At 39.0% G+C, this 27,649-nt stretch overlaps 3 protein-coding genes across 6 annotated transcripts in view; 1 reads left to right on the forward strand and 2 right to left on the reverse strand.

The window, feature by feature from the left end:
• STXBP4 (syntaxin binding protein 4) overlaps positions 1-3,457 on the reverse strand; it is a 182,774-nt gene extending 179,317 nt beyond the window's left edge. For 2 of the 3 annotated variants that reach the window (XM_030881607.2, XM_060291047.1), the window contains exon 1: positions 3,372-3,446. The gene's annotated coding sequence lies outside the window, so the exon portion shown is untranslated. Of the gene's footprint in view, positions 1-3,371 lie in introns of all 3 variants that reach the window. The other variant, XM_030881608.2, reaches the window with a different exon arrangement.
• Positions 3,458-3,504: 47 nt separating this feature from the next.
• COX11 (cytochrome c oxidase copper chaperone COX11) lies at positions 3,505-16,935 on the forward strand. Its single transcript, XM_030881613.2, has 4 exons — positions 3,505-3,880; positions 7,089-7,244; positions 10,547-10,672; positions 11,064-16,935. The coding sequence occupies exons 1-4, from the start codon at positions 3,530-3,532 to the stop codon at positions 11,244-11,246; spliced, it is 816 nt and encodes a 271-aa protein (XP_030737473.1). The 5' UTR covers positions 3,505-3,529; the 3' UTR covers positions 11,247-16,935.
• Positions 11,851-27,649, reverse strand: part of TOM1L1 (target of myb1 like 1 membrane trafficking protein) — a 52,567-nt gene continuing 36,768 nt past the window's right edge. The window contains exons 11-16 of one of the 2 annotated variants that reach the window (XM_030881612.2): positions 26,455-26,551; positions 19,301-19,352; positions 16,987-17,092; positions 16,470-16,551; positions 13,211-13,275; positions 11,851-12,616 (exon numbers count right to left, since the gene is read on the reverse strand). In XM_030881612.2, coding sequence (XP_030737472.2) covers positions 13,212-13,275; positions 16,470-16,551; positions 16,987-17,092; positions 19,301-19,352; positions 26,455-26,551 — 401 coding nt within the window. In that variant the 3' untranslated portion in view covers positions 11,851-12,616; position 13,211. Of the gene's footprint in view, positions 12,617-13,210; positions 13,276-16,469; positions 16,552-16,986; positions 17,093-19,300; positions 19,353-26,454; positions 26,552-27,649 lie in introns of those variants that run through there. The other variant, XR_009560367.2, reaches the window with a different exon arrangement.

The following is a 27,649-nucleotide window of genomic DNA, read 5'->3' on the forward strand; positions in this document are numbered from 1 at the left end:
GTATTACTCTTCCTCTTTTAGGTAGAAGGAAAGCACTGCAATAAATACCTACCAAATAAACAGTTGTTAGTACTGTTGGAATAATTGTTAGGTACTTCAAATTGCCAAATGGATCTAAATGGCTTTATTAGGCAGCCAGCTAAGAAATACAGCTCAGTGGCTAACATATTAAGATTTACATTGCAATGTCCTTAACTTATGCATCAAAAATACTAAAAAAATGTAATTATAAACCATTTTTTTTTATTTTTGGCCACACTGTGCGGCTTGAAAGATCTTAGTTCCAAGATCGGGGATAGAACCCATGCCACCTGCAGTGGAAGCACTGAGTCCTAACCACTGGACCACCAGGGAACTCCCAGAAACCAAATTTTAAAAACAATACGTCTTTATAATCCTTAAGTCAGAAAGCCTGAAAACCAATAATCAGATAAGAAAACATTGTGACTATCAGGTTTTTTTCCCATTTTTCCTTCTTTTTCCACCTGCACCCATTTCACTCACCTCCATCCCCCAAAATGGTTTGTATGAAAAATAACAACGTATTTTACCTACTATGTAAAATTGAACATGATCATAGCTAACTAGAAAGTGTTCACAAGGTTCAATTATTTACTGTTAAAAATGATATTACAAATAAAAGATGCTGAGTCTGAAACGTCAGTCCAGCCCCTGATGTTTTAAGTTTGTAATCAACATCTCTACTTGCAGGACAGGGTTGTACTAGCCTTGCCTGAGTTGCTCCCATTCCATTCATGGTAGAACCCATTACTTAGCGTTAGTTACCATAATGATTTATGCAACATCACAAGCACACTCAGACTCACAAGAACTGCAGCCAACACTGCTCTATTGCTATCGAGATTACTGTACCTTGGAAAAGAGTAATTTCATTTGCAATTATACAACAAAATAAAAGTACAAAACAAAGACATTATTAGTGACATATTTATGCTGCTACCTCTTGCTACATGGAATGGTTGCCTGGAAAAAAAGAATAGTCAAAGGGAATGTTTTGTTGGTTTCAGTGACATTAATGTTTGCACAGGGTTTGAGTCTATGCTGTAAGGAATTTAAAATATGACAGGTCTTGTCCTGAAAGAGATGACAATCTGGTATAAGAACTAAGGTAGATACAGATGAAAAAAATTTTCAAACATTCTCATAACACAGGAATAAGTCTGTAGAATCAGAGAATCTTGAAATTTTCGTGTCAAAGTAGAAAAGTCATGAGGACACGGGGAGGGGGAAGGATAAGCTGGGACAAAGTGAGAGAGTGGTAGTGTATATATGGACATGTATACACTACCAAATGTAAAATAGATAGCTAGTGGGAAGCAGTCACACAGCACAGGGAGATCAGCTCAGTGCTGGGTCCACCTAGAGGGGTTGGATAGGGAGGGTGCCAGGGAGACGCAAGAGGGAGGAGATATGGGGATATATGTATACGTATAACTGATTCACTTTGTTATAAAGCAGAAACTAACACACCAAAAAAAAAAATGTAGAAAAGAAAGAAGATACTTTTTTTTTCCTTTTTCTTTTTTTTGGTTTCTAATTTTCTGGCCCTGTGACCACAGTTAATCAGTTACTCTCTCAAGGTGACCATCATCACTCACCTGCACTACAGCAACTGCCTCCTAACTGTTCTATTTTCTTTTTTGCTCCCTTCCCTTTTCCACACCATAACCAATATCTTTTAAAAAATGTGAATCAGATATCACTTGTATGCTTCGTATTATTTTTAGAATAAAATACAAACGCTTGGACATGGCTTATAAGGCTCTGTATTATCTGGCCCCAGTATACCTGCGCTGACCCATTTCCTACCACTTTTCTCCCTGCTCACAAGGCTAGGAAGAGATGGCCTCCTTTTTGTTCTTCAGTGGTAAGTAGCTCTTTCTTGCCTAGGGGTCTTGGCATGACTTGGAATTGTCATTGTGTAGTTTGCTCCTTATCATCACTCAGGACTAGGCTCAAATGTCACATCCTCAGAAAGACCTTACTTTACCTCCCTTCCTCTTTTTTTTTTTTTTTTTTTTTGCGGTACGCGGTCCTCTCACTGTTGTGGCTTCTCGCGTTGCGGAGCACAGGCTCCGGACGTGCAGGCTCAGCGGCCATGGCTCACGGGCCCAGCTGCTCTCCGGCATGTGGTATCCTCCCGGACCGGGGCGCGAACCCGTGCCCCCTGCATCGGCAGGTGGACTCTCAACCACTGCGCCACCAGGGAAGCCCTACCTCCCTTCCTCTTGACTTTCAGTCACACTGTACTGTTATCTGAAATTCCATTATTTATGTGTCTGTTACTTGCTTTTCTCCTGAGTCCCTCAGTAGAAAGGACACACTCCATAATTGAACTGATCTTCTCTGACTTTCTCTGTGCTGTAGGCCCAGTAGGTTGAACAATGTCTGGCCCACAAGAGAGCACAGTAAATAAAATGTTGAATGACAAAAGTCAGTCATTTAACTTCGCAGGACTTCAGCTTCGTCATCCATGAAGTGGGGGATAATTATACCTGCTCTGGACATTAGCAATAAAAAAGTAATGTTTACTAAATGTTTACACTGTGAAAATTACTTACATGCATATTCTCATTTACTGTTATGATTCGTATTTTACAAGTAAGGCCGTTAAGTTTTAAAAAGACCAAATAACCTAAGGACACACGGCCATAGTGAGGACCCGGGTATGAATGCAGACCTGCTGTAACCTCAGAATCTGAGCTCTTAACCTCTACTTTATAGTTCCTTGAAAGATTCTTTCTTCCATTACAGCAAAATTGCCTATGCCGTCCGCCCCACGCAGGTCCTAGTTTGTCCTGTAGCACAACTGAAGAAAGCTATTACATCCCCCATGCGTTTCTTTTCCAAGATGAACATCCCCATTTCCTTCAATCCTTCCTTAAATGATCCTCATATCCTGGTCACTATCATCTCAAAAAACCAGTCTGACAACGTCTCTCCCGCCCCAGAACTGGTTAATTTTCACTGGGCTAATGGTTAAAGGACTTCAGAGCAGCAGAAGCCGATTCCCAGGGGCTGGGAAAATGTATATGTTCAAGTGTTTGAGTGGGCTGTGGTTAAAACTGGAAGACTTCCTGGGAGAGGTGATCCTCGAGCCGGAGTTCAGGGCAGTAATAGCGGATCGACGGCCACAGTACCCCAGTCAAAGGACCGCGCGTGACAGCGGCCGCTGGGTTCCGCCGGGTCTAGACAAAGGCTGCTGGAGGTTAGGAAGATCGGGGACACAAACCCACGTGATGATGGCTAGCACGCGGAAGAACGCAAGTCGTTTTCCTAAAAGTAACTTAAATAGCGACTGGAGGGAAGCAAAGTGGGAGGAACAGTCAAGAAGCAAAACGCGAACTTACCCGGCAACCCGGCCTCCGTAGCCCCACTACAGACGCCGCCACCTGAGGAGCCCCGTAGCCAAGGCAGCGGCTGGCTCAACCCAGAGATCGCGAGACAGAGCAGGCCTCGCGAGATCTGGCCTCTGGCCTCTGACAGGCGGGCGTTCTTTCCGGGTGCCATGGGAGGGCTCTGGGTTACGCGATGGACTCGCGTGCCTTTCTGTGGGTGGCCCTGGAACCACCCTGGAAACCCGACCAGGGCTGCGGAGAGGGTAGAGTCTTGTCTCAGGTCGGGGAGGAGCGGGACACGGGGTGCTGAGAGGGAGCTGAGACGGCTCGGGACATGGAGGCGCCCGAGCTTGGCTGTGCAGCCACCGCGGCGGCCAAAGAGCACTAACCCCTTCACGCGCGCACAGGAGGAGGATTGGCGGCGGCGGAACAAGACCGTCCTCACGTATGTGGCCGCGGCGGCCGTGGGCATGCTGGGGGCGTCCTACGCCGCCGTGCCCCTTTACCGGCTCTACTGCCAGGTAGGGCTTGCGCTGCCCGTTGGGCGGGCCGTCTGGAGGGGCGGGGGTGCGGGCAGTTCCCTAGACAGCGATGCTCCACGGTGTCGTGTTGGAGGGATGTCCGAGATTATCTACCAAAGAAAATCGCTTTCTAAGAAAACAGGCCTTAGAAAGTGACTTACTTGCCCAGGGTCACTAAGAAGGTGACAAGGCTACCGGTAGAACCCGAATTCTTATAGTGATCGTGCCTATACTCCTCTGCCTAGTGAAATTTCCCGATCTCAGCTACACCACCGGCAAGGTGTGCAACCTGTATTACGGTATCCAGCGATCTGCCTTACTCTCCTGCTGTTCACACACGGTCCCGCTTTTAAAATGTAATTTATGGTCATACATCAATTCTTTGAACCACAGAAACCATGGTTTCTGTGCAAAGGTTAACCCTGGAAATGGGAGTGTGCTTGCTACTTGTAGTTAAACTGGGAGTAGCTTTTTATGTATACAAACTAGCATGAATTAGGACTTCGAGGCTTTTCCCCCTTGTTAATATGTAACTGTAATGTCCTTACACAGGGCTCCTTTTTAGATAAGAAACTCTAGTGCAATGGTTCTCAAAGTGCAGACCCCAGGACTCGCAGCAGCATCATTACCTGGGAGGGGAACTTGAGCGCAGATTGTTGAGTCCGACTGCAGAACTGTTGAATCAGAAACTCTGGGGGCAGGGCCCAGCAGTCTGTATTTAATAAGTTCCCTAGCAGATTTTGATGCAGGCTAACGGTTGAGAACCGCGGGCAAAGGCAGAGTTCACCTATTTCATATATATTCTGCTAAGTTCTTAGGCAGTAGTTTGCTGCTTTATCTGGGCATTAGGATCACCCATGGGGCTTCTTAAACAAACATGTCAGGGCTCCTGTACCCCAGAGATCCTGATTAGGAGACGTGGGTAGGGGTCAGGAATTTATGTTTTAAAAACATAAATGAGAGCTATACATTGGGTTCATTCAGTGCGTGAGTGATAGTGGTTCCCAAACTTTGTTGTACATCGGAATCACCTGGAGAGCTTTTCAAAATCCTGACACCCAGGTCACATCCCTAACCGATTAAATCAGAAGGTCTTGGAGTGGGAGTCAGGAAGTAGTAATTTTTTAAAGATTGCAATGCTCAGAAGAGTTGGGGAATCACTGGTTAGTTGCTCTTTCCTGCCACTATTGTTAATGCCTGGCTTACTTCTCCTGTCCTTATGAAGATTAACTTTTGCCTTTATTTTCGATAATGGCTGAAACAGCAGAAATCTGAAGGACTTTTCAGTCTCTTAATATCAGCATCTATGTAGGAAAGTGCAGTAGCTTGATTTCTGGAGGATGAGTGTAGAATGTGAATTAATTTTCATCAGAGGCCAGCCTGGACCAAGCATGAATCCCAGAACTACCAGTTGATTAAGTCGTAAGCAGACCTGAATCTAAAACAGCAAGTGTAGATCACCCCAAACCACCGGTGAGTAGGCAGGGGAAGGTGGGTGTTGATTTTATTCTTCAGGCAATATTTAACAATGTCTGAAGACATTTTAGGTTGTCACAACCTGGGAAGTGAGGGGGGGAGGGTGCTACTGGTATCTAGTGGGTAGAGGCTAAGGGATGCTGCTAAACATCCAACACTGCAGAGGGCAGATCCATTCCCCCACCCCCACCAAAAAAACGAAAAAAAACCCCAAAGAATTATCCTCTCCAAAATGTCATTAGTTCCAAGATTGAGAAACCCTGCTCCAAACTGAAGTGAATGACAATATTTCATGCACCTGGGTGAAAGTGCAGGGCAGGAAAGTAAAAACAATTGTAATTTGTAATCCTAAACTTAAATCATAGTTGGATGTTTAGTAGTGACGTTTCCAAAAGAGCACCTCTTTTATTTTTGGAACCATGAAACTTTAGAGCCAAAAAATTAGGGATCATATAAACCACTTCATACACTGAGCTCATTTTATGAGTATGGAAAGTGTAGCCCAAAGAAAGTAAGATTTAGTGAGTTTTTAGAGCTAGTGACAGAACTAAACTGGAGCGCAGGACATTTTCTTTTCAGTGCCTTTTTCTATTGTTTAATTTCTCAAAGCATCACATTTACTAATTTGAAGAATCTGTATTCAAAGACAGCCTGTCAGAAAGAAAATATTCAGGAATCTTTATTTAAGTGACTCAGGTTCTTCAGGAAAACATCTTAAAACTTAGCCCTCTTGAAGAGAAGTATATACTTGTTTATTAAGCAAGAGTAAATAAAGGCTTGCCCTCTGATGTATCTTGTAGGGTTATAATGTAACTTTATATTGCATGGCAGCTGAGTGAAGCTGCTTGACTTGTGTAACAAGCTAAGATGGTAATACTATATTTTGCTGGGAGTCTTCCCTAGCCTCAAGTTTGGTATTTTTTTCCTAGTATAGTAACAGGTTAATTATCCGGAGACCAGAATTCTGGCAACCTCAAGCATCAAAAGAATAATTTTTTTTAAGCTTCTCTGATAAGGAAATAATTAATGGCAATGAAGATAGACAAGAAGTATCACAGATTATCTTGATGCCTTATGACTAGTTGATTCAGTGGCCAAAGAGATCAGGTTCTCTGATTAACTGGTAATATATATATATAAAAGCTGTACTATACAAAAAAATACAGAAAAATATTTACCAACATGGAAAAATACTTATGATGCTTGAGGAAAGCAGACTATAGAAGTGAAGCTACACACTAATCTGTGTTCTAAAAGTTATGATATGAAAAAGGACCAGACAGGGATGTGGAAAAATGGAATTATTTAAATAGTTTATTGAAATGACAGTGTTGTGGGTAAATTTTATTTCTAATAATAATAGTTGATATGAAATATTAACAATAAGGGGATATATGTTTAATGAAAAGTTCAGCTAAAAATTCTGAGCTCTATTATCAGTGGAGAGTCCGCTCTCTTTCAAATGATTCATTTTTGACCATGCCATATAACCAAGTGATTACTGAATAATATGACTTTAACCAGTATAGGCCCTTGACACCCAAAAAGTGGTCAAACCATTGGCACATTCATAGGAAACGGCCAGTGATAGTATATAAACCTTGCTGCTACTGGATTATTAAAGTTAAATAGTTTTTAAAATTTTGTTTCATCCAATAAATAGGTCATCAGCACTTAAAACTACTGTATTGTTGTTTAGCATATTATATTGTACCTTGTTGTCTTTTCCTAGACTACTGGACTTGGAGGATCGGCAGTAGCAGGTCATGCATCAGACCAGATTGAAAACATGGTACCTGTTAAGGATCGCATCATTAAAGTCACCTTTAATGCAGATGTGCATGCAAGTCTCCAGTGGAACTTTAGACCTCAGCAAACAGAAATATATGTAAGTGATTAAAGCAGTTTTTAAAAGATTGCTTTTTTCAATGTAAAAATCCTTTCTTTCATCGCTTACTGGTTCATAATTTAGGAAACATTCATCTAAACTTAATTTCAAAATACTGACAGATTCCATTACTGTAATCCTTTTATTCCTGCAGACTACTTTTTGACAGTGCCCTATATTCTGACCTAATGTAACAGGATATACTTTTAAGTTACATGGCATTATAATAAAAGTCAGTTTGGAACTATGGAAAATGTCATGTTTTTATTTGAATCGTATTAAGAATTCACTAAGAAGTTTTCTGGTCACTAATCTTGACGGTAGGAGCAGCTGTCATCCTTTATAGTTGACTTTACCTCAGGTATAGATGATACAAGAAAAATGTTGAAAATCATTGGTTACAATGGAAAGTAGTTTACTGATTTACATCAGAAGTATCCCTGTCCCTTAAAAAAAAAATTTGAGGATCTTTGAAGTAATCATGCTAAATAGTCATGTTCTATTTCAGAAAGATTATACACCTTAAAAGTTTCCTAAAATTGTGATTAGAGGATTTAACTGAAATTATCTCATGAACTGAATAGCCAGAAAAGCTTAATTGTAACTCTTATTGGAAAACCCTATTAATATTAGTGCTTCCCCAGGTTAGTAAGCTTCATTGAATCTCTTCAGTGATTTGAGGGTGTTATAGGTTATGGTTCTTTCTGGTTTTTTTTTTTTTAATTAATTAATTTATTTTTGGCTGCGTTGGGTCTTTGTTGCTGCATGCGGGCTTTCTCTAATTGTGGCGAGCGGGGGCTACTCTTCATTGCAGTGCGCGGGCTTCTCATTGTGGTGGCTTCTCTCGTTGCGGAGCATGGGCTCTAGGCGCGCAGGCTTCAGTAGTTGTGGCACGCTGGCTTAGTTGCTCCGCAGCATGTGGGATCTTCCCGAACCAGAGCTTGAACCCATGTCCCCTGCATTGGCAGGCGGATTCTTAACCACTGCGCCACCAGGGAAGCCCTAGATTATGGTTCTGAATATTAGTTGCAATCACACAGTAGTATACAGTGGTGTTAGTTGCTAAATTGGTACATGCGACAGAGCATCCTTTGGACGGTGATTTCTTTTTTTTTTTTTATTTATGTCTCATTTTACGTTGACTTCTTTAAAGCCTTGCAATTTATTTTATCCGTTATTTTCTCTCAAGAAAAAAAAACTATTAGTGCTTTTTGGTTAAATAAAAGTTCTATTCAGTTAGTTTTACTCTGGTTTACATTTAATTTACTCTGGTTGTAAACTAAGTTTAAGGTTGGTAACCTTTTATAAAAAGAATCTTTAGTCAATTATATAATATTCAGGGATAAGTGTTAAGAAGTTAGGCTTGGCTTGTTCTTGGACACATTTTATTTTCTTACATCTTTATTGAAGTATAATTGCTTTACAATGTTGTGTTAGTTTCTGCTGTACAACAACGTGAATCAGCTATATGTATATATATATATATATCCCCTCCGTTTTGAGCCTCCCTATCCCACCCCTCTAGGTCATGACAAAGCATGGAGCTGATCTCCCTGTGCTATGCAGCAGCTTCCCACTAGCTGTCTATTTTATATTTGGCAGTGTATATATGTCAGTGCTACTCTCTCATTTCGTCCCAGCTTACCCTTCCCCCTCCCCGTGTCCCTAAGTCCATTCTCTATGTCTGTGTCTTTATTCCTGTCCTGCCTCTAGGTTCTTCAGAACCTTTTTTTTTTTTTTTTTACATTCTATATATGTTAGCATACGGTATTTGGTTTTCTCTTTCTGACTTACTTCACTCTGTATGACAGACTCTAGGTCCATACACCTACCTACAAATAACTCAATTTTGTTTTTTTTTATGGAGCAATATTCCATTGTATATATGTGCCACATCTTCTTTATCCATTCATCTGTCGATGGACACTTAGGTTGCTTCCATGTCCTGGCTATTGTAAATAGTGTTGCAATGAACATTGTGGCTCATGACTCTTTTTTGCGGTACGCGGGCCTCTCACTGCTGTGGCCTCTCCCGTTGCGGAGCACAGGCTCCAGACACACAGGCTCAGCAGCCATGGCTCACGGGCCCAGCTGCTCCGCGGCATGTGGGATCCTCCCGGACCGGGGTACGAACCTGTGTCCCCTGCATCGGCAGGCAGACTCTCAACCACTGCGCCACCAGGGAAGCCCCACAACTCTTTTTGAATTATGGTTTTCTCAGGGTATATGCCCAGTAGTGGGATTGCTGGGTCATATGGTAGTTCTATTTTTAGTTTTTTAAGGAACCTCCATACTGTTCTCCATAGTGGCTATATCAATTTACATTCCTACCAGCAGTGCAGGAGGGTTCCCTTTTCTCCACACCCTCTCCAGCATTTATTGTTTCTAGATTTTTTGATGATGGCCATTCTGACTGGTGTGAGATGATATCTCATTGTGGTTTTGATTTGCATTTCTCTAATGATTAGTGATGTTGAGCATTCTTTCATGTGTTTGTTGGCAATCTGTATGTCTTCTTTGGAGAAATGTCTATTTAGGTCTTCTGCCCATTTTTGGATTGGGTTGTTTGTTTTTTTGATATTGAGCTGCATGAGCTGCTTGTGTATTTTGGAGCTTAATCCTTTGTCAGTTGCTTCATTTGCAAATATTTTCTCCCATTCTGAGGGTTGTCTTTTCATCTTGTTTATGTTTTCCTTTGCTGTGCAAAAGCTTTTAAGTTTCATTAGGTCCCATTTGTTTATTTTTGTTTTTATTTCCATTTCTCTAGGAGGTGGATCAAAAAGGATCTTGCTGTGATTTATACATCATAGAGTGTTCTGCCTATGTTTCCCTCTAAGAGTTTTATAGTGTCTGGCCTTACATTTAGGGCTTTAATCCATTTTAAGTTTATTTTTGTGTATGGTGTTAGGTAGTGTTCTAATTTCATTGTTTTACATGTAGCTGTCCTGTTTTCCCAGCACCACTTATTGAATAGGCTGTCTTTTCTCCATTGTATTTTCTTGCCTCCTTTGTTGGATACATTTTAAATAACTTCATCTGCAGATTATTGCTTGAAGACTTCAGACATACAAGAGGACAATCCGTATCTAAGTATGCGTAAGAGAACATTGGTTCTCCACTGACATATGCAAGTAACATTTGAAAATCAAATGTTCTTGGGTAGTATTCACAATTTATTTTGCTGACCCTTAACATTAGTTTAAATGAGGTATTATGGTCTGAAATGATAATAATGACTAATTTAGGAGGGAAAGAAGGAGCCATGTGAGATTTAAGGATAATGTATATTTTCCTTAAAACAGGTAGTGCCAGGGGAGACTGCACTGGCGTTTTATAAAGCTAAGAATCCTACTGACAAACCAGTAATTGGAATTTCTACATACAATGTGGTACCATTTGAAGCTGGACAGTATTTCAATAAAATACAGGTATAACTAAATGCAGACATTACAGAATGTGATAAAGGTACATGAAATTGTTTGATACTAAATCTATTTGTGTCTGTTTAGTAGGTACTAATTTTTTAAAGTTCATTTCTTCTAAACTTCAAACTTTATTTTTCATTGCTTATAATAGCTATGCAGAGGTTGAGAGTCAAACCATATAGATATCTGCTTTTTTAAGATTAGAAGAATTTGCTGATTCTCAATCCTTAAAGGAAAACTCAATCTGAGATAAAAGATGCTGTTATTCTATTACAGAATTTAAAGATTATAATTAACAGTAATGCTTATTAAAGCCAATAAATGAAGCATTAGTTTCTATTATAGGTAATAGAATAGAAATATTAATTAATGAATACCTTTCTATAACTTCTAGTGCTTCTGTTTTGAAGAACAAAGGCTTAATCCACAAGAGGAAGTAGATATGCCGGTATTTTTCTACATTGATCCTGAATTTGCTGAAGATCCAAGAATGGTGAATGTTGATCTCATCACTCTTTCTTATACTTTTTTTGAAGCAAAGGAGGGGCATAAGTTGCCGGTTCCAGGCTATAATTGAAGTCAGAACTAAGTCCTGCTTCAAATTTGTGATTTTTGAAAAATCATGTATCTTCTCAGAGGAGAAATATTTATAATAATGTGAAGCCTTCTATTTTACATTTTATATACTTATGGTTCTTTTTTCCCAACTAAGTTACCCTACTTAGAATGTGTAACTGTTCAAAACCATACTTAGAGTTTAAGTAGTATTAGAAGAAACTGCTTTGTTTCTTAAATATGTTGGCATGGACTTGATGGTTCAGCTTAATTCACTGGTCCCCTTTCAAATTATGAGCACTTCATACTTGTAGCAATGAATTTTTATTATTATTTCTAGAATAGTTGGTTACTACTTTCATTATGAACAGTCACTATTTTAAAAGCTCAAAATGGAAGAGGAATCACTAAGCCCTAACAGCTTGCCTAAAGATTACATTCTGATTTCAAATTTGACTGTATTTTTCCTTTAGGATCTAGGGCTATTTTACATTCAGAGTACTAAACAAGTACTTTGAAATTTCAGTACCATGAAATTTAAATAAAATGCATAAGTATATCCGGTAGGTTTGTAGCATTTTTTGTGATAGTTCCAAGTCTCCAAATTTTAAAATGTAAGTGGGATTGTGAAGATTTACTGACAGCAGAGTTCTTCTGAAAAAAGATGTATTGAACTGTTTTAATAGTAATTTATGACAAACCAAAGTACAATTTATTCTGAATGTTTTCCAGTAGTCTTTTTTCCAAAAAGAAATAAAAAAGGAGCATTTAGTGTTATAAAGAATTATATTTAAAGGCAAACAGTGTAGAATCCAGTAACCTCTTGAGGGTACCTGAAATATTAAACTACAATCATCAAGGCTTTTACAATTCATAATCCTAAACAAGAGTATTATTTATAAAGAAGTGCAAATTGACTTTAAATTCAACTTTAGTTAAATGAAGGCACTCAGTATTCTTCCTGAATAATAATAGTTTTTCACATTTCATGCTTTCATCTGTTAACAATTATTTTGTAATGAAAGTCTTCATCTACTCTTATCCGAGCTCTTGTGATGATTTCTAAATGTAGGAAGGTCTGAAACATAAGGTGCTACACTTAATCTGGTTGGCCTCAGTACCAAGAATTTTTCTTCTGCTTAAGTTTTAAGTGAATATATGTTACAACCAAGTTCTTTTGAGATAAAGCTTGAGCTGCTGTCAGGAGCCATAAATGTTACTCTGGAACTGTTACTCTTCTGTTTAAACCTCATTACTGCAGAGGAGAAATGTTCCACTGTGGCTTTGACGTTTTGGAAGGTCTTAACTTCTGGGTCTCAAAGCTGGACAGGGTCTACCTTTAGGAGAATTGGCACCCATAATGCTGCTAGTGAGCTGGTCATCCACTTCAACCTGGAATAAAAAGAAGAGTCAACCATCTCCATCTTTTCCTCTTTCCCCATTCCTTGTAACTAGAGAGCCACAGTCTAGTAGAGGAAAGGTGGGAATGTACTACTTCCATGGGGGAAGGTGTGGAGGGAATAAATAAGGTTAATAGGTTACTGGTGGCTGTGTGCATTTATTAGTAAATAAATGGAATGATTAGTAAAGCAATAGAATCCAGACCAATCTAGACTAACAATGAATGGCTTCTACCAGTCCCAGCTAACAGGTATTAACTGCACATAAAAGACACATCTGATTCTAGTGCTAAGAAGTTTTTATTGATCATCGGTTTTTGTTAGCATTAACATTTCTATACCATAAACCTACTTCTGCATTCCCAAGATTTATAATTTTTAGCTAACATGGTCACAAAGAATGTATTTCATTAGTGAACAATAGTTCATTACAATTTGAGTGACTCAGAGGAACTTGTGTAATAATATCTCACTCATCAGAGTGTCAGACTGTGATGGCCCTTACAAAATGTAAATAATAAATGTAGAAAGTGACAGTTACACTGAAATCATGTGGAATGTAAGTTGCGTAAGTTGAAGCCTTTACCTCAACGGTCACTGTGACTTTGAGCTCCTTTGTGGTGGTGAACATCAATGTCTTCATAAATAGCTCTGAAACAAACAAGCCATAATGGCAAAAGGGTTATATATCAGTTTCAATGTACTATTTTGGCTTTTAGCTGCCAACAACTTAACTAAAAATCTGGTGCTATTTTAGGTGTTCAGGAAATCAGGCTATATCAGTAAATAAAAACAAAGGTCTCTGTCCTGAAGCTTACATTATAACTTTCTTAGATCCTAATGCTGCTATTCCCGTACATCTTATAAATATGTATCTCATGTAACCATTTTACTTGTAATTTAATGAGAAATATGGCTCAAAATTTGGACAGTTTGCTTCCTGATTTAAAAAAAAGCAAAAATTGTTCAGCTTTCCCTGGCTTTATAAAAAACATTAAAAATTAATATTCTAGCTTATTTAACGTATGTTATTACAGTCCAAACTCCTGAGCTACCTTTAGCATATAACTGTCATCTTTGTGCTTTGTATATAGTCCTTTCTATGACAGCCTTTGTTCAATTCTTTATATTTGTCTTACATATGTCTGTAGATAGAACATATCTATACCTAGAAATATGACATTAATATATACAGTATAACAACACATGGCTAAGGAAAAAAAATCTCATAAAAATCACAGCACATTGAAGGCATGATCCCTAACCTCAAGAAGCCCCAGCATGGTCCAGAAATTTTAATGTTTTTCTAATAAGTTTTGTCTCTCGTTTTCCACAAAAGTATTTCAACCTCCTTCACTCTATTCAAATCTCTGATGCCCCTCCTCTCAGTCAGAAACCTCACATTTTAGTAAATTAAATGTCTGGATATGGAAACCTCCTCATGCTTCCATCACCAAATCTTCAATTCTGTTTTCATCTGCACCATCATCTACTTCTATGATCCTATCTGTCTACCCCTAGGCTTCTCAAACACCTCACTCATTTAGGTATCTCCCTTCCTAAATCTTCAGCCTCTCATTCTCTACTAAATCCTACCCCTTAGGATTCACAGATGTTCCAGCATCTCCCATTTTATAAAATAATACAGTCCTTTATCCCATGTCTACTTAATCACCTCAGTAATCCTCTAGCTCCCAGGCCACTTTCCACAATCCCTTCATGTTTAAGTTTCTATGTAAGTTACCTGTGCACTTACTGTCTACTTCATCTCTTACTTTTTAATGCACTGAAATTTGGTTCTGTCCCCATCGATTTACCAAAATGCTTCTACTAAAATCACCAATGATTTCCTGTTACTTAGTCCATTATTGAGTGTTTGTCTTCAGTAATGTTTACCACAGTTGTGTACTCCCTCCTTTTTGTTTCCAAACTGCAATTTCCACATCTGGTAATAGGTTGTTCCCCGTTGCTCTCTTTGCTCTTTGCTTTTCCATTTTCTTGAATGCGCCAAACTCTCTCCCCACAGGGTCTTTGTATAAGTTGTTACCTGGGCCTGCAACACTGATTCCCAAACTTGTCACACTAAAAACTGCAGGTCTTAACCTTAACGTCACTTCTCAGGCTTTCTCTACCCTCATTTAAATCAGTTCTTTCTGTTATACACTGTCAAGTCGATATCTTTCATACCATTAACACAAACTGTAAATACATGTTTGCCTGCTGATTTAATTTCTGCATCCATACTAGATTTACCCTCCATGAGTTTTAACACGATAAATTAGGCAGCAATCAATTCCCCTTGCACATAGACAGTGTTCAGTCATTTGTCAAATGGATGAATCATGTGTATGTATATGTATATGTATATTCATAAATACTATACTCTCTGTTCTCCTGGAGTAGAAATTCTTAACCTGGGGTTCATGGACAACTAGTGATGTGAATATCCCAGAACTTTTCTGCAAGATTTTGTGCTTTTCCTTAGGCAGAAGTTCCCTGGATTTCATTGAATGTTCAAAGAAATTGAGACACCCTACCCTCCTGAAAGTAAGAATTGTAGTGGTAGGGAATTCCAGCTTCTTACTATCTCTCTTACCTTTAATATCTATTGCACCACCACATCTACTTACAACAATCTCATAATTAACTAAAATATAATAATATACTTTTCCACTTCCTATTTGCCTAGAGAAACCGATAAAAACATCCGGTTTCCAGACAGCATACCCAGTTTAACCAGTTTCTAATTCCTTAAACCACTAATATATTCATTGATACTTTATCAAGCAGAATGACCTAGGAAAGTTTCATAATCTTGTTAGGAAAAAATATTTAATGAATTCCTAAGCCTATTAAGATTCGTTCATAAATCATTCCAAAATAGATCACTACATTGAGGGTTTAAACCAGGGTCAAAACCTCAAATGCCTACACATGCCAGGCAGGTCAGATGAAGGTATGCAGTGGGCCAGGTGGGGCCTGGTGGACTGCAGAAGCTGTCTCATCTTAAAGAGGCAGCTACTACGCAGCCCCAAGCTATTGCTAACACGTAAAAATGCTGTTGTATCGAAAAGAATCCAGAGGTCCAGATATTTTTGGAAATATCCCACTTTTTAACTGTTGGCAGTTAGTGTTGAAATGCATATTTAAAATTCACACAGGTCAAACAAAACACAGCTGCAGGCAAATAACAGCCTGCAGGCTGCTAGTTTCTAAACAGTGATTTCCATAAACCTGCTTTAATCATTTTAAACAATTTTGGGGGTAACCTTTAGTCAAAGTATATTAAAGCTCTAAGGAGCCTACCATTCCATAAATATTTTTATATACTGACCAATATGAAATCACAAAATAATGCTGCTTTAAGGATTCCAAGTTAAAAAGTAATTTTTACACTAATAATCCATTTTAAGCACACTCTTGTCATAGGTAGTGAAGATTAAAAACAAGTTCTTATAGAAGTCTTTTTTGGCATTAGTCAAAGAACAACTAAAATACCCCATCCATGTGGTACTTATGTCACTAATCAGTGAATAGTGCCCTTCTCAAGCTGGAGAGAACCTGACTTTCCTCCAAGGCATCTACAAGGAATATACTAATGCACACGATGGTTCTGGTTATTTCTTAATGTGCAACCCCAGCATTTTTATTTTTTAGTCACAAGGCTGAGAATAACAAGACCATTAAGAGCAACAACCTCCAAGAAAACTTCACAAGTCATTTTTAAATAAGGTCATTGATTTCTGCCAAGACCTAAACAAAGTTAAATGTATGACCAAGCCCTGTTAGCTCTGCTACCAAAGGGAACCAAGACAAAAAAGATAATCATTTTGTAAATTACTTACTCTGTGGTGACAGCAGGAGCTAAGGGATCAAACTCCATTACCTCGTAGTAATTGGGTGGCTGGAAATCATTCTTTGTCATCGCTGTAAGCAACAAAAAGAAACACACATTGTGCTTTTCGAGGAGATACACACAATTAATATTCTCTTTATGACTTAGACTTCTGACAGAAGATCCTAACAAACACTGACAACGAGAAACAAGCACACTGGTGTTCCAATGCTACTCCCAAGTACAACAAATCTATACATAACAAAAAGGTTTCCAAACCTCGATTACAGGTTCATTTACCTCAGCACTCAAAATACAATATTCAGTGCAACACAAGCATTTTTACAATCTCCTAATGTCAGTAATAATGGTATCAGCCCTGAATTTATCTCATGTAGCTTAAAAATGTAAATGAACTCTAATTTTTCCTCTCTGTATATCTATTTTCAGTTACCAATAAATCTTTAGCAGATTCATATATTCTCACAAGTTTCCTTATTTGATGCAAATAATAAGGTGTCAAGTACCTGGATGATTGCTGGGCAGGGATGGTGGTGTCTGGTTTGATGGTGTTGCTGGAATGGTCTTTAGAGTAACTGGCTGTAGTAATACTGAATTTGAATATTCCGGAAACTGAAGAGAGCAGGGTGTACGTTCAAATAAACATTCTACATTAAGCTTTACTTTATAATTTAGATTCCTGGGCTTCCAAGGGGCAGTATTCCAAGAACCATATATTCTGAACTGGATAAGAATTAGTAATTATTAACTATTATTTTAGTTTTTAAGATAATAACCCCTTACAGAATTTACTGCTTTTCTGTCTGGTTTCATGCCCATTGCACCTCATTTCCCATATAAAATGTAAACTTAAAAAAAATGTTGCTTTTTAAAAAAAGAAGCAGGAATGTATGGCTCAGACCAGAGTCTGTTGTTCCACACTGAATAAAACCTGGGCCTCAAAGGACAAAAAACAATATTAACCACAAAAAAGCATAAGGTGAAGATATTAAATCAAGACTTAAAGATTAAAGTTTTAATTAGAAATATCTCTTCTTGTAATTTTCTTCATTCATTTCACAAGTATGTCCTGGGCACCTACTGTATGCCAGGCTCTATAAATAAAGCAGTAAATAAAGCAGGCCAAATCCCTACCCTCAAGAAGCAGACAATCAACAAACGTAAACAGGTGTCAGATAGCAAGTGCTCTCTGGAAAAAGCAGGGTAATGGGAGAAGAGAGGCTGGGGTGGGATATTTCTCTGACAGTCATAGTCAAGGGAATGCCTCACCACTGGGGACACTGAGCAGAGCCCTGATTCTGATGCGGGTCCTGTGATTAGCTAAGGTCATATGGTCATATGCTCTGAAGCAGGGGGGTGGCCAGTGCAGTTGGAGAGGCAAGAGGTGCAGCTAGAGAGGTAGTGGGAGGGGTCAGAGCAGCATTTCAGGCTTTTACTGAGTAAAATGGAGTCAGGAAGAAAATCACAGGTGGTTTTAGAGCAAATGGGTAACATAATACAAACTTTACTTTTAAAAAAGATTGCCATGGGGACTTCCCTGGTGGTCCAGTGGTTAAGAATTGGTCTTGCAATCCAGGGGACACTGGTTTGAACCCTGGTCAGGGAACTAAGATCCCACATGCTGCAGGGCAACTAAGCCCGTGTGCCACAGCTGCTGAACCCATGTGCCACAACTAGAGAGCCCACACACTGCAACTAATGAGTCCACGTGCTCTGGAGCCCGTGTGCCACAACTAGAGAGAAGCCCACACACTGCAACGAAAGATCCCATGTGCTGCAACTAAGACCCGACACAGCCAAAAAAAAAAAAATGAAAAAATAAAAGATTGCTCTGGTTTCTGTTTTAAGAATAGATTGTGTGATGGGGGTGGGGGTGGAGAGGAAGGTGAAGGCTGAAGCAAGGCAACACTCAGGGAGGCCACTGCAATATCCATCTGATGGTAGCTTGAAATGGGATGTGGTAGTGGAGGTGGTGAGAAGTGGCTGGATAATGGATATATTTTGAAGGTAGAGGTAAAATGGTGGAGGCCACCATGATTTCTCAAGGTTTTTGACCTCAGCCCCTGAAATAGTGGTCATTTACTGAGTGGGGGAGACAGTAGGAAGAGCAAATCGGGAGACAGGGCTGAAAGAAAACGAGGAGATGTGAAGTGGAAGGTGGAAATGTGAGTTCTGAGTGTAGGGAAGGCATAAGGTCTGGAGACAGCAACTTGTAAGTCGTCAGTCTGAATGGAATTTCAAGATATGAGACCAAAAGACCATGGAGGAATGAATGCCAGATTCCTGGGGTCTCCAATACTGAAAGGCCAGTAGAGGAGGAGGGACCAACAAAGGGGATGGAGAACTGAGGCAAGAGAAGAACCCAAAGTGAGTGGTGTCTGAAAGCCACACGTGCAGAAAATAGGATGTGACTGACTGTCAGTTGCTGTTGATCAGGTGAGATGAAGACTGAGAATTGCAGGACTACATTTAGTAAATCTGTAGGTCTCTGGTGACCTTGACAAGAGCTCTGCCAGTAAAGTGGCTGGAATGAGAACTTGTCTGAAGTCTGTCAGAGGATGGGAGGAAAGAAAGTGGAGACGGCAAATATAAACAGCTCTAAGGGAATTCTGATCCTTAACCATCTTTCTAACGGAAGTGAGACTACACTTGTCTATCTTATATGATTAAAAAGACAGCAAGGAAAAGTCCTAACAAGGGCTGCATCAACACATTATAAAGAAACTTTGAGCAGAACATGAGAATTAAGGACCAGGAGTTCCTTTTTAGCATGATAATTGCTCATCAGGTGCACTGCCAGGGAAGGTCTTCATTACTTACACTCTCATATGTAGGACTTGAGGCGAGGTTTTGGCTGGTCCTTTGGACAAACCTAGGATAGTGTGATAACACAGCATGATTACCCTACAGTGAGATCAAAGATGCCAAAAGATGAGTTTCCTGGTCTAAAAACAAAACCCAAAATGTACCTTCAGACTACACAAATGTATTAATTTTATATATCAATAAAAATTACCATTGGTTTTAGTGCCCAGCAGATCATGATGCCCAAATACCAAAGACAGTAAAGATAAAACCCTGTCCCCAGGCAGTGGCAGCCTTGAGACCCTGGAGTGTGCACACTATACCAGTGACAGCAGAGCCTTCAGTCTTTGCATGAGCGTAGCTACCACCCCATCGTTTCCTAAAGGATGAGGGGCAATGCAGAGTAGAAGTTAGGAAGGGGGGACAGTTTGGAGTAAAGTTGGAATAAACACACTTCACCCTGTCTCTCCCACCAAATGCAGCTATAAAACATGGACAGGATGCGTGGAGCAAATATTTGAGAACTGAAAAGTAAACACTAGTTACAGGCTGATTGGGAAAGAAGACTAGAATTTGAGTATCAGTGAAATGTTGGTGAACTTACCATGTTCTGCCCCTCTGGTATTCCCTAACTGGAATGCAGTGCAGCCTAAAATCCAAGTGGGCAGTGAAGACAGAGCTCCAGGAGAAGCCTCTCATTCTCACTCAAGGAGCAGAAAAGGGAAATCCTAATGCTCAGAGAGAGTGTGGAAATCCCCCATCCCTTTTCTCCTCTTTGTTCTTTCACACCCCAAACCCTAGGCAATCCCAAGGTGGCTGCAGTGACAGCAGAGGCAACAGGGACCTACAGGGGCTTAAAACTCTGAGTGAGGGGAACCTTCCTCTCTAAGAGGTAGAACTGTGATCCCAAGAGGATATGGCAAACCTCTGTTGTTTCTTTTATCCCTTCTGTCTTGCCATTTGGTGCCCAACACAAGCATAGTCAAGGAAATGCATGGCATAGTAAACCTTCAGCTTTTTGACTGGAGAGCCAAAAAAGGGCGTCCCAGGAAAGCAAAGAACCAGAGAAATCACAAAGAGGGAGGAATTCAGGAAAACAACCTTAAAGTTGTTTATGAAACAACTTTATGCATCTATGCATCCATGGCTGATCCCAATAAATGCCAAAGATGTTGAGAACTGAACACACAGCCTGCTATCCAGACCTTACATGAATACTGGGTGGCACACATGTGGGACAGGTCTCAATGGCACTGCCAAGGCTTTGAAAATTTAACTGACATCAGAACCGAAGCACACAGAAGGCAGGCTGAAACTGTGGCGTAAACCTCATGAGGTTGTTTGCCTACTAATCAAAACATCAACATTCTCAACAGGATTTAGATAAGATGAAGTGTCTCATATCATTAAAAATGTCCAAGATACAATCCAAAATTACTATGCATATGAAGAACTGAGAAAATTTAAACTTGCAAGAGAAAAGACAATCAACAGTGGTTGACATCCAGAGTACACAGATGCTGAAATTATCTTACAATTTTAAAGCAGCTATTTATACAAATGCTTCAGCAAGGAACTGTGAACACTCTTGATAAAAAACAGGAAAATAGAGTCTCAGCAAAGAAACACAAGATTATAAAGAAGAGCCAAATGGGAATTTTAGAATTGAAAATTTCAGTAACTGAAATTTTTAAAAAGTTACAGAATGAGCTAAACAGCAAAGTGGGGATGACAGAGGAAATAGAGTGAGAAAAGCAATGAACAGAACCCTATGGATCTATGAAACAATGACAACAGATCTAACGTGTGCCATCAAAAGTCCCAGAAGGACGGCAGAAGGTGTGTAGTGCTGAAAAAAACATTTGAAGAAATAAAGGCTTAAAACTTCGCAAATTTGGTCAAAGACAAACCCACAGATTCAAGAAGTTCAGTGTAATAGGTTGAGTCGTGGCTCCCAAAGAGTTATGTCCTTGTCCTAATTCCTGGAACCTATGAGTGTCACCTTATTTGGAAAAAGGGTTTTTGTAGATATAATTAAGGACACTGAGATGATGTTCGAGTGGGCACTAAATTCAATGACAAGTGACCTTAAAACAGAAAAACAGGAGTGGGGGGAAGGAGGGGCTGAGACACACAGGGGAGAAGGTAATGTGAAGGTGGAGAAAGAAAGTGAAGTGATGTGGCCACAAGCCAAAATAACAAAGGAGTGCCAACACTCACCAGAATCTTTAAGAGGCAAAAGAATGGCTTCTCCTCTGAGAGCCCTGGAGGGAGACTGCCTTGCTTTCTCTCAGACTTCTAGCCTCCAGAACTCTATAAAGAGAAGTTCCTGTGGTTTTAAACCCACCAATTTGTGGTGTTTTTATGGTAGCCACAGGAAATGAATACACTCAGTAAAACCAAAAGACAGCCATGCTCAGACACATCATAATCAAACTGTTGAAAATTAGAAGAAAAGTTCTTAAAGCACAGACAGAAAAAAACAACACAGAATCAACAGGGGAAAATTTGAATGAATGTTAGCTTTCTCATTAGAAGCCATTTAGGCCAGAGGAGACTGGAGCAATGTTTAAAAACTGCTGGAAGAAAAGAACCATCTACCCAGAATCCAATGAGAATATCCTTCAGGAACAAAAATGAGAAAGACATACTCACATGAAATAATCTAAGAGACTTTCACTACCAACAGACCTTCTCTAAAATAATGCTAAAAGAAATTCTTCAGAGAGAAGAGAAATTGTACCAGAATAGAAGGAAAGCAACAGAAATGGTAACTATTGGGTAAATATAATAGACTATTCTTCTCTTCCTGAGTCTTTAAAATTTATTTGAGGGTTGCAAGCAAAAACTATATTATGGAAAAATAATTGTATAATAATTATACATTGTCTAGTTGTGGTTTTTTAACAGACATAATACATACAGTAACTATAATTTATATTATTAAAGGGGAGCGCTGTATGATAATAAGGTTTCTACATTTCACTTCAAATGGGAAAATACTGGTTTTAAGTACCCCCCAAAAACTGTAATTCCTAGAGCAACCATTCCTCCCCTCCCCATATATACACTACACAAAGATACAAAATCACGATAAAATGGAATATTGAAAACATTCAAATAACCTAAAGTATGAAGGAAAGAGGAAACAGAAAAAAAACCCACACACACCAAAGGGAACAAATAGCAAATTACACAGTGCTAGACCTAAATCCAAACATACTAAATGTAAATGGTCTAAACATACCAATTAAAGACATAAATTATTAAAATACATAAAAATGTACGACCCAACCATATGTTATCAATTAGAAACTCACTTCAAATAATTAAGTTAAAAGTAAAAAGGCAGGGCTTCCCTGGTGGTGCAGTGGATAAGACTCTGCCTGCCGATGCAGGGGGCACAGGTTCCATCCCTGGTCCAGGAAGATCCCACATGCCACGGAGCAACTAAGCCCATGCACCACAACTACTAAGCCTGCACTCTAGAGCCCGTGAGCCACAACTACTGAAGCACATGTGCCTAGAGCCCGTGGTCCACAACGAAGAATAGCTCCCGCTCACCGCAACTAGAGAAAAGCCCACGTACAGCAACGAAGACCCAACGCAGCCAAAAAAAAAGTAAAAAGGCAGAAGATATACCATGTGAACACTAATCAAAAGAAAGCTAGAGTGGCTATATTAATATCAAAGTAAACATGAGGGCAAAGACAATTACAACGTATAAAGAGGGGACATTACATAATGATAAAAGGGTCAATTCACCAAGAAGACAACAATCCTGAATGCAAATGCACTTAAAGACAGCTTCAAATACATGAAGCAAATAATTTTACATAAACTTTTCTAGAAATATCACATACTGTATGACTCTATTCAGATGCTATTGTCACAAACTATAATGATAGAGAACAGACTGGTGGCTGCTGGGGGTTGGGGATGAGGATGTGTGACTATAAAGGAATAATAGCATAAGGGAGCTTTTTGGGATAATGAACTATTCTACATTCGGACTGTGGGGGTGGTTACATGAATCTATGTATATATGTTAAAATACATAGAACTGTACACCAAACAAAAAAAGGGTCAGTTTTACCATACGGAATTTTTTTTTTTTTTTTTTTTTTTGCGGTATGTGGGCCTCTCACTGTTGTGGCATCTCCCGTTGCAGAGCACAGGCTCCAGACTCATAGGCTCAGCGGCCATGGCTCCCGGGCCTAGCCACTCCACGGCATGTGGGATCTTCCTGGACTGGGGCACGAACCCGTGTCCCCTGCATTGGCAGGCGGACTCTCAACCACTGCGCCACCAGGGAAGCTCTCGGAAATTTTTAAAATAAAATTAAAGTGCAGAAAGAAAATAAAGAGAGCAGGTATGGAAATCAGATCCACTTGAATTTGAATCCTCTTTTTGCACTAGTTAGCAGCCTTGGTTTCTTCACTTGTACAGTGAATATTGGGGATACCTATCTCATAGGCCTGTAGGGAGCACTAGTAAGTAATTAGTAAGCATTTCTTATTCTTCTTAGCCTATGGCCTGATACTAACTGGGCTATAAATATGACCTGTGGCTTTATCCCATCATCATCGCTTTTCAGGGATCCTTTCTGTTATGAATAATTCCATCACTCGTTTGTTCTGTGATGATAAATTAAACTGCAAACACAGAGAGATGGAAAAATCTCAAGACTGTAAGATATTTTGATGGCTGATTTTGCCACTCATATGTAATCTTTGGCATATGATTTAACCCAGATTCATGCCTTAGGTAACTTTAGCGCTTCAATTTCCATCACTAAAAAACTGACTAGTGATACTTTCACTCATGTATCAATATAAGCTTCTTCTGAAAATCAGAAAAAAAATAGATACAAAAGACATAGTCTAGAAAACAAAATATAGATGTCACACATTATCTTTTATTCCAGTAAATTCTAAGAACTATTATAATTATTTTGATATCTGGAACTTGGGCAGACAATTATAACAGGGTTTCTAACGATCAGCCGATCACTTATGGTTCCCCAGAGACATTTTTTAAAACTAAAGATTCTTGCTACTGAATCAGAGTTTCTGGTGGCCAGCAATTTTACTGTTCAATAATCACTCAAGTGATTTTTATGCACCTTAGAGTATGAGATCCACAAAACTAAGCAGCTGTTAGCTAGGATTTGATCTTTGTGTGAGTTGTATAGACAGACATTTTTTGTAATGGGATTTCATCTTTATGGTCAATCTTTCCCAACAAGATTTGCAGAATAAAGGAAAACAGAATCAGCTACTTCAGACCACATTGTTTACTAATCAACTTCACTGGAGTTCTGCCTACAACATTTCAACATTTACTTGCATCACAGCAGTCAAGACCAGAGGGAGTCAAGCTAAGGTAATGACCCAACCTGGTGCTTCAAGAGATAGCCATGTCCCAGCACATGAATCTTTCCTTTCTCTCTTCTTCCCTTACACATTTTTTTGTTTTTTTTTTGCTTTTTTCCCCAGTTTGATTCTCCTTTCTCTTCTCCTCAGTCTGCCCCTCTCCTTTTTAATATAGAAAAGTAACTAAAAAATATCTAAGTCCATTGACATAAAAACACAGCCAAGACATGCTGTTGAGTGAAAAACAAAAGCAAGGTTCAAAACAGTATGCATAGTATGCTGCCCTTTATTTAATAAAGGAGAAAAAATAATTCATATTCTTATTTACCTAAAGACACTTTGGAAGGATAAATAAGAAACTAACAAAGGGGTTTCCCGGGTGGGAGCAGGTATGACCCAAGGGAGGGCAAGAGGCAGGATGGGGGTGGGATGAGATCAAGTATTGTCCTTGTACATCTTTTTATATTGCTTTGATATCTGCATCATGGAAATGTATTGCCTATTACCTAAAATACATATATTTAAAAGGAAAAAAAAGAATACAATAGGCTTTGATGGAAGGCAAATCTAACTTCTGTTTATTTTTTTGCTGTTTATCTGCTCCATCCTGCCTCTTCTTGACCTTAGGTAACCATGTTTTTTTTAGGTTCTTCTGCATCTTTCTTATGATTCTCTATGCAAAGAGTGGCAAATATTAGCATATATTACTTCTCACTTTCTTATACAAATTTGAGATAGTATACACACACTACTTTGCACCTTTTCTCATTTAATAATAAATACATTGGTGATTGTCCCTCACATAGAGGGCCTACTTTTTTCTCCAGAAGTATAATAATATATTGTGTAGATGTTTATTTAACCATTCCCCAAACTGAAGGGTACTTGAGTTGTTTCTAATTATTAGCTATTGCACAAATGCTGTCAAGAATAATCTTGTAAAGACCTTATTTTGCATAAATAAGCATAAATTCCTAGACTGCAAGTTCAAACGTAAATGCATTTATAATTTTAATAGATATTGCCACTTGCCCCTCATAAAAACTGCACAGTTTTGTGATAGTATCTGTCTCTCCACAGTTAACAAAGCATGTTAGCAAACATGTAGACTACTGCCAATCTGTGAGGTTAAAAAAAGTCTTATTGCAGTTTAATTTATATTTCTGTAACTGTACGTAAGGCTGAGCATCACTGAGCAAAAATATGTTTCTAAATCATCTGTATTTCTTTTTTGGTGAACTATCAGTTCACCAGACCTGCTACTTAATCGCTACATGAACTTCTATTCCCTAGGTCTCAGCCTTTTTTCCTATAAAATGGGAATAATGATAATAGCACTGATCCAAGAACTTTTGAAAAGATTAAATGCAATAAATAAAAACAGGTCAGCAAAGTGCCTGCCACATAGCAAGTGCTCTGCAATCTGTGTGGTCGTTTCTGTTCCCCCACTTTGTCTTTGTATTTTTCCTACCTCCTGTTACCACTAAAAAAATAAGAGAAACAGAGAATTTACGGAAGGCTTGCTATGTACTGAGTGCTATACTAGGAGGTACATACAGCATTGCACAGAATCTTTTTAAGAATCCTAGAGAGTATTCTTAGAAGAGAAATGAAGGCTCACACTGGTTAAGTTTCTCATCCAAGGTCACACAGCTAATAGGAAGCAGTACTGAAATTCTAAATCAGTTATGTATGATTCCTAAGTCTCTACCTTTTCTATTATGTCATGTTTTCTTAAATACGAGGAATCAGAATGAGATGGAATTAGTTCTGGAGTATTACTGACATACTTACAGGGGTGTTTCTGTGTTTTCTGAGGCTAGCAAATCCACCTGTGGATGAAGACTGGGTTTCAAGTTGTTTGTTACAACAGGACTTGTAGAGCTGAAATCTAGAACACAAAATGTACTTATTGCTTGGCTCTAAAACATTTTGTCCATCAGTTCTGTTGAATTTTCTGTTTTTTTTTTTAAAAAAAAAACACCAAATTAAGGAGATTGAGATAGTTCTGTCACCGTAAAATCGTGGGATTTCCTCAAACAGAAATTCAAAAACATCATTTATGGCAACTGGAAAGAGAGAAATTCCCTGCCATAAAAAGAGGATGTTGTAAAGGTAGCAAACGTTATTGTGTTGGGTTTTCTAAAATCCCAAGCTGACTCACAATGGAAGGGATTTTATGTCTTTTCCTGTCAAGCACAAAAGTAAAAAGCTATGGCATATATAGAGCTCTACCCTCACCTCTCCAAACTCTCAAGTTCCCATAATCATGAGACACCCCAAAGAGAATAATTATTTCCACCCCCGCTCTGAAAATGCCTGATAAAAACTCAAGAAAACTCTTCAATATAATGGACTCCAAACATCCCACTGGTCTAAGCAAGCAGCCAACATTTTAGAAATGGGTTAAGTAATAAGAAAACCACAAATTGAGTGATACTGACTATTCTGATTCTAAAAAATCCTGCTAACATAAAGGAAAACAAACTGATTTTAATTTGGCAGAAAATTCTGGATTTCAGCATTTTTCATCATCTTTACTTTGTAATTTACCAAAACTCTTTGGGAAGGGTAATAGGAGACAACAAATAAGACAGATAAGGTAGGTAACCCTAAGCCTACAGTGCAACATCATTCATTTACCTTCACAGAAGACCATTAAAGCAACAATTGCTCTCACTTTATAAAGTAGGAAAGTCTCTAAGGTGGGGGGCTAAGAGGTGCCAGAACTGGGATTTCAACTTGGACTTCTCTGACTCAAAAGCTTGTGATTTGCCCTCCACATTTCGCCATCATGAGGCCTCATAATTCCTGATTTTGTCTATATGCATCAAATATTCCCCTTCCTGATGCTATAGTATGGCAGAGAAAACCAAAGATAATAGTGAGTGGGTTCACAGTAGGTTTAAGTATTGGCCATGGAGCTCAACAAGCTCTATAAGCAGGCCAGGCGAATTTGTCAAAATACTAAGCCAGTGGGACGAGTTTC

Source organism: Globicephala melas, chromosome 20 (assembly GCF_963455315.2).
Source record: "Globicephala melas chromosome 20, mGloMel1.2, whole genome shotgun sequence".
Taxonomy (NCBI): Eukaryota; Metazoa; Chordata; class Mammalia; order Artiodactyla; family Delphinidae; genus Globicephala; species Globicephala melas.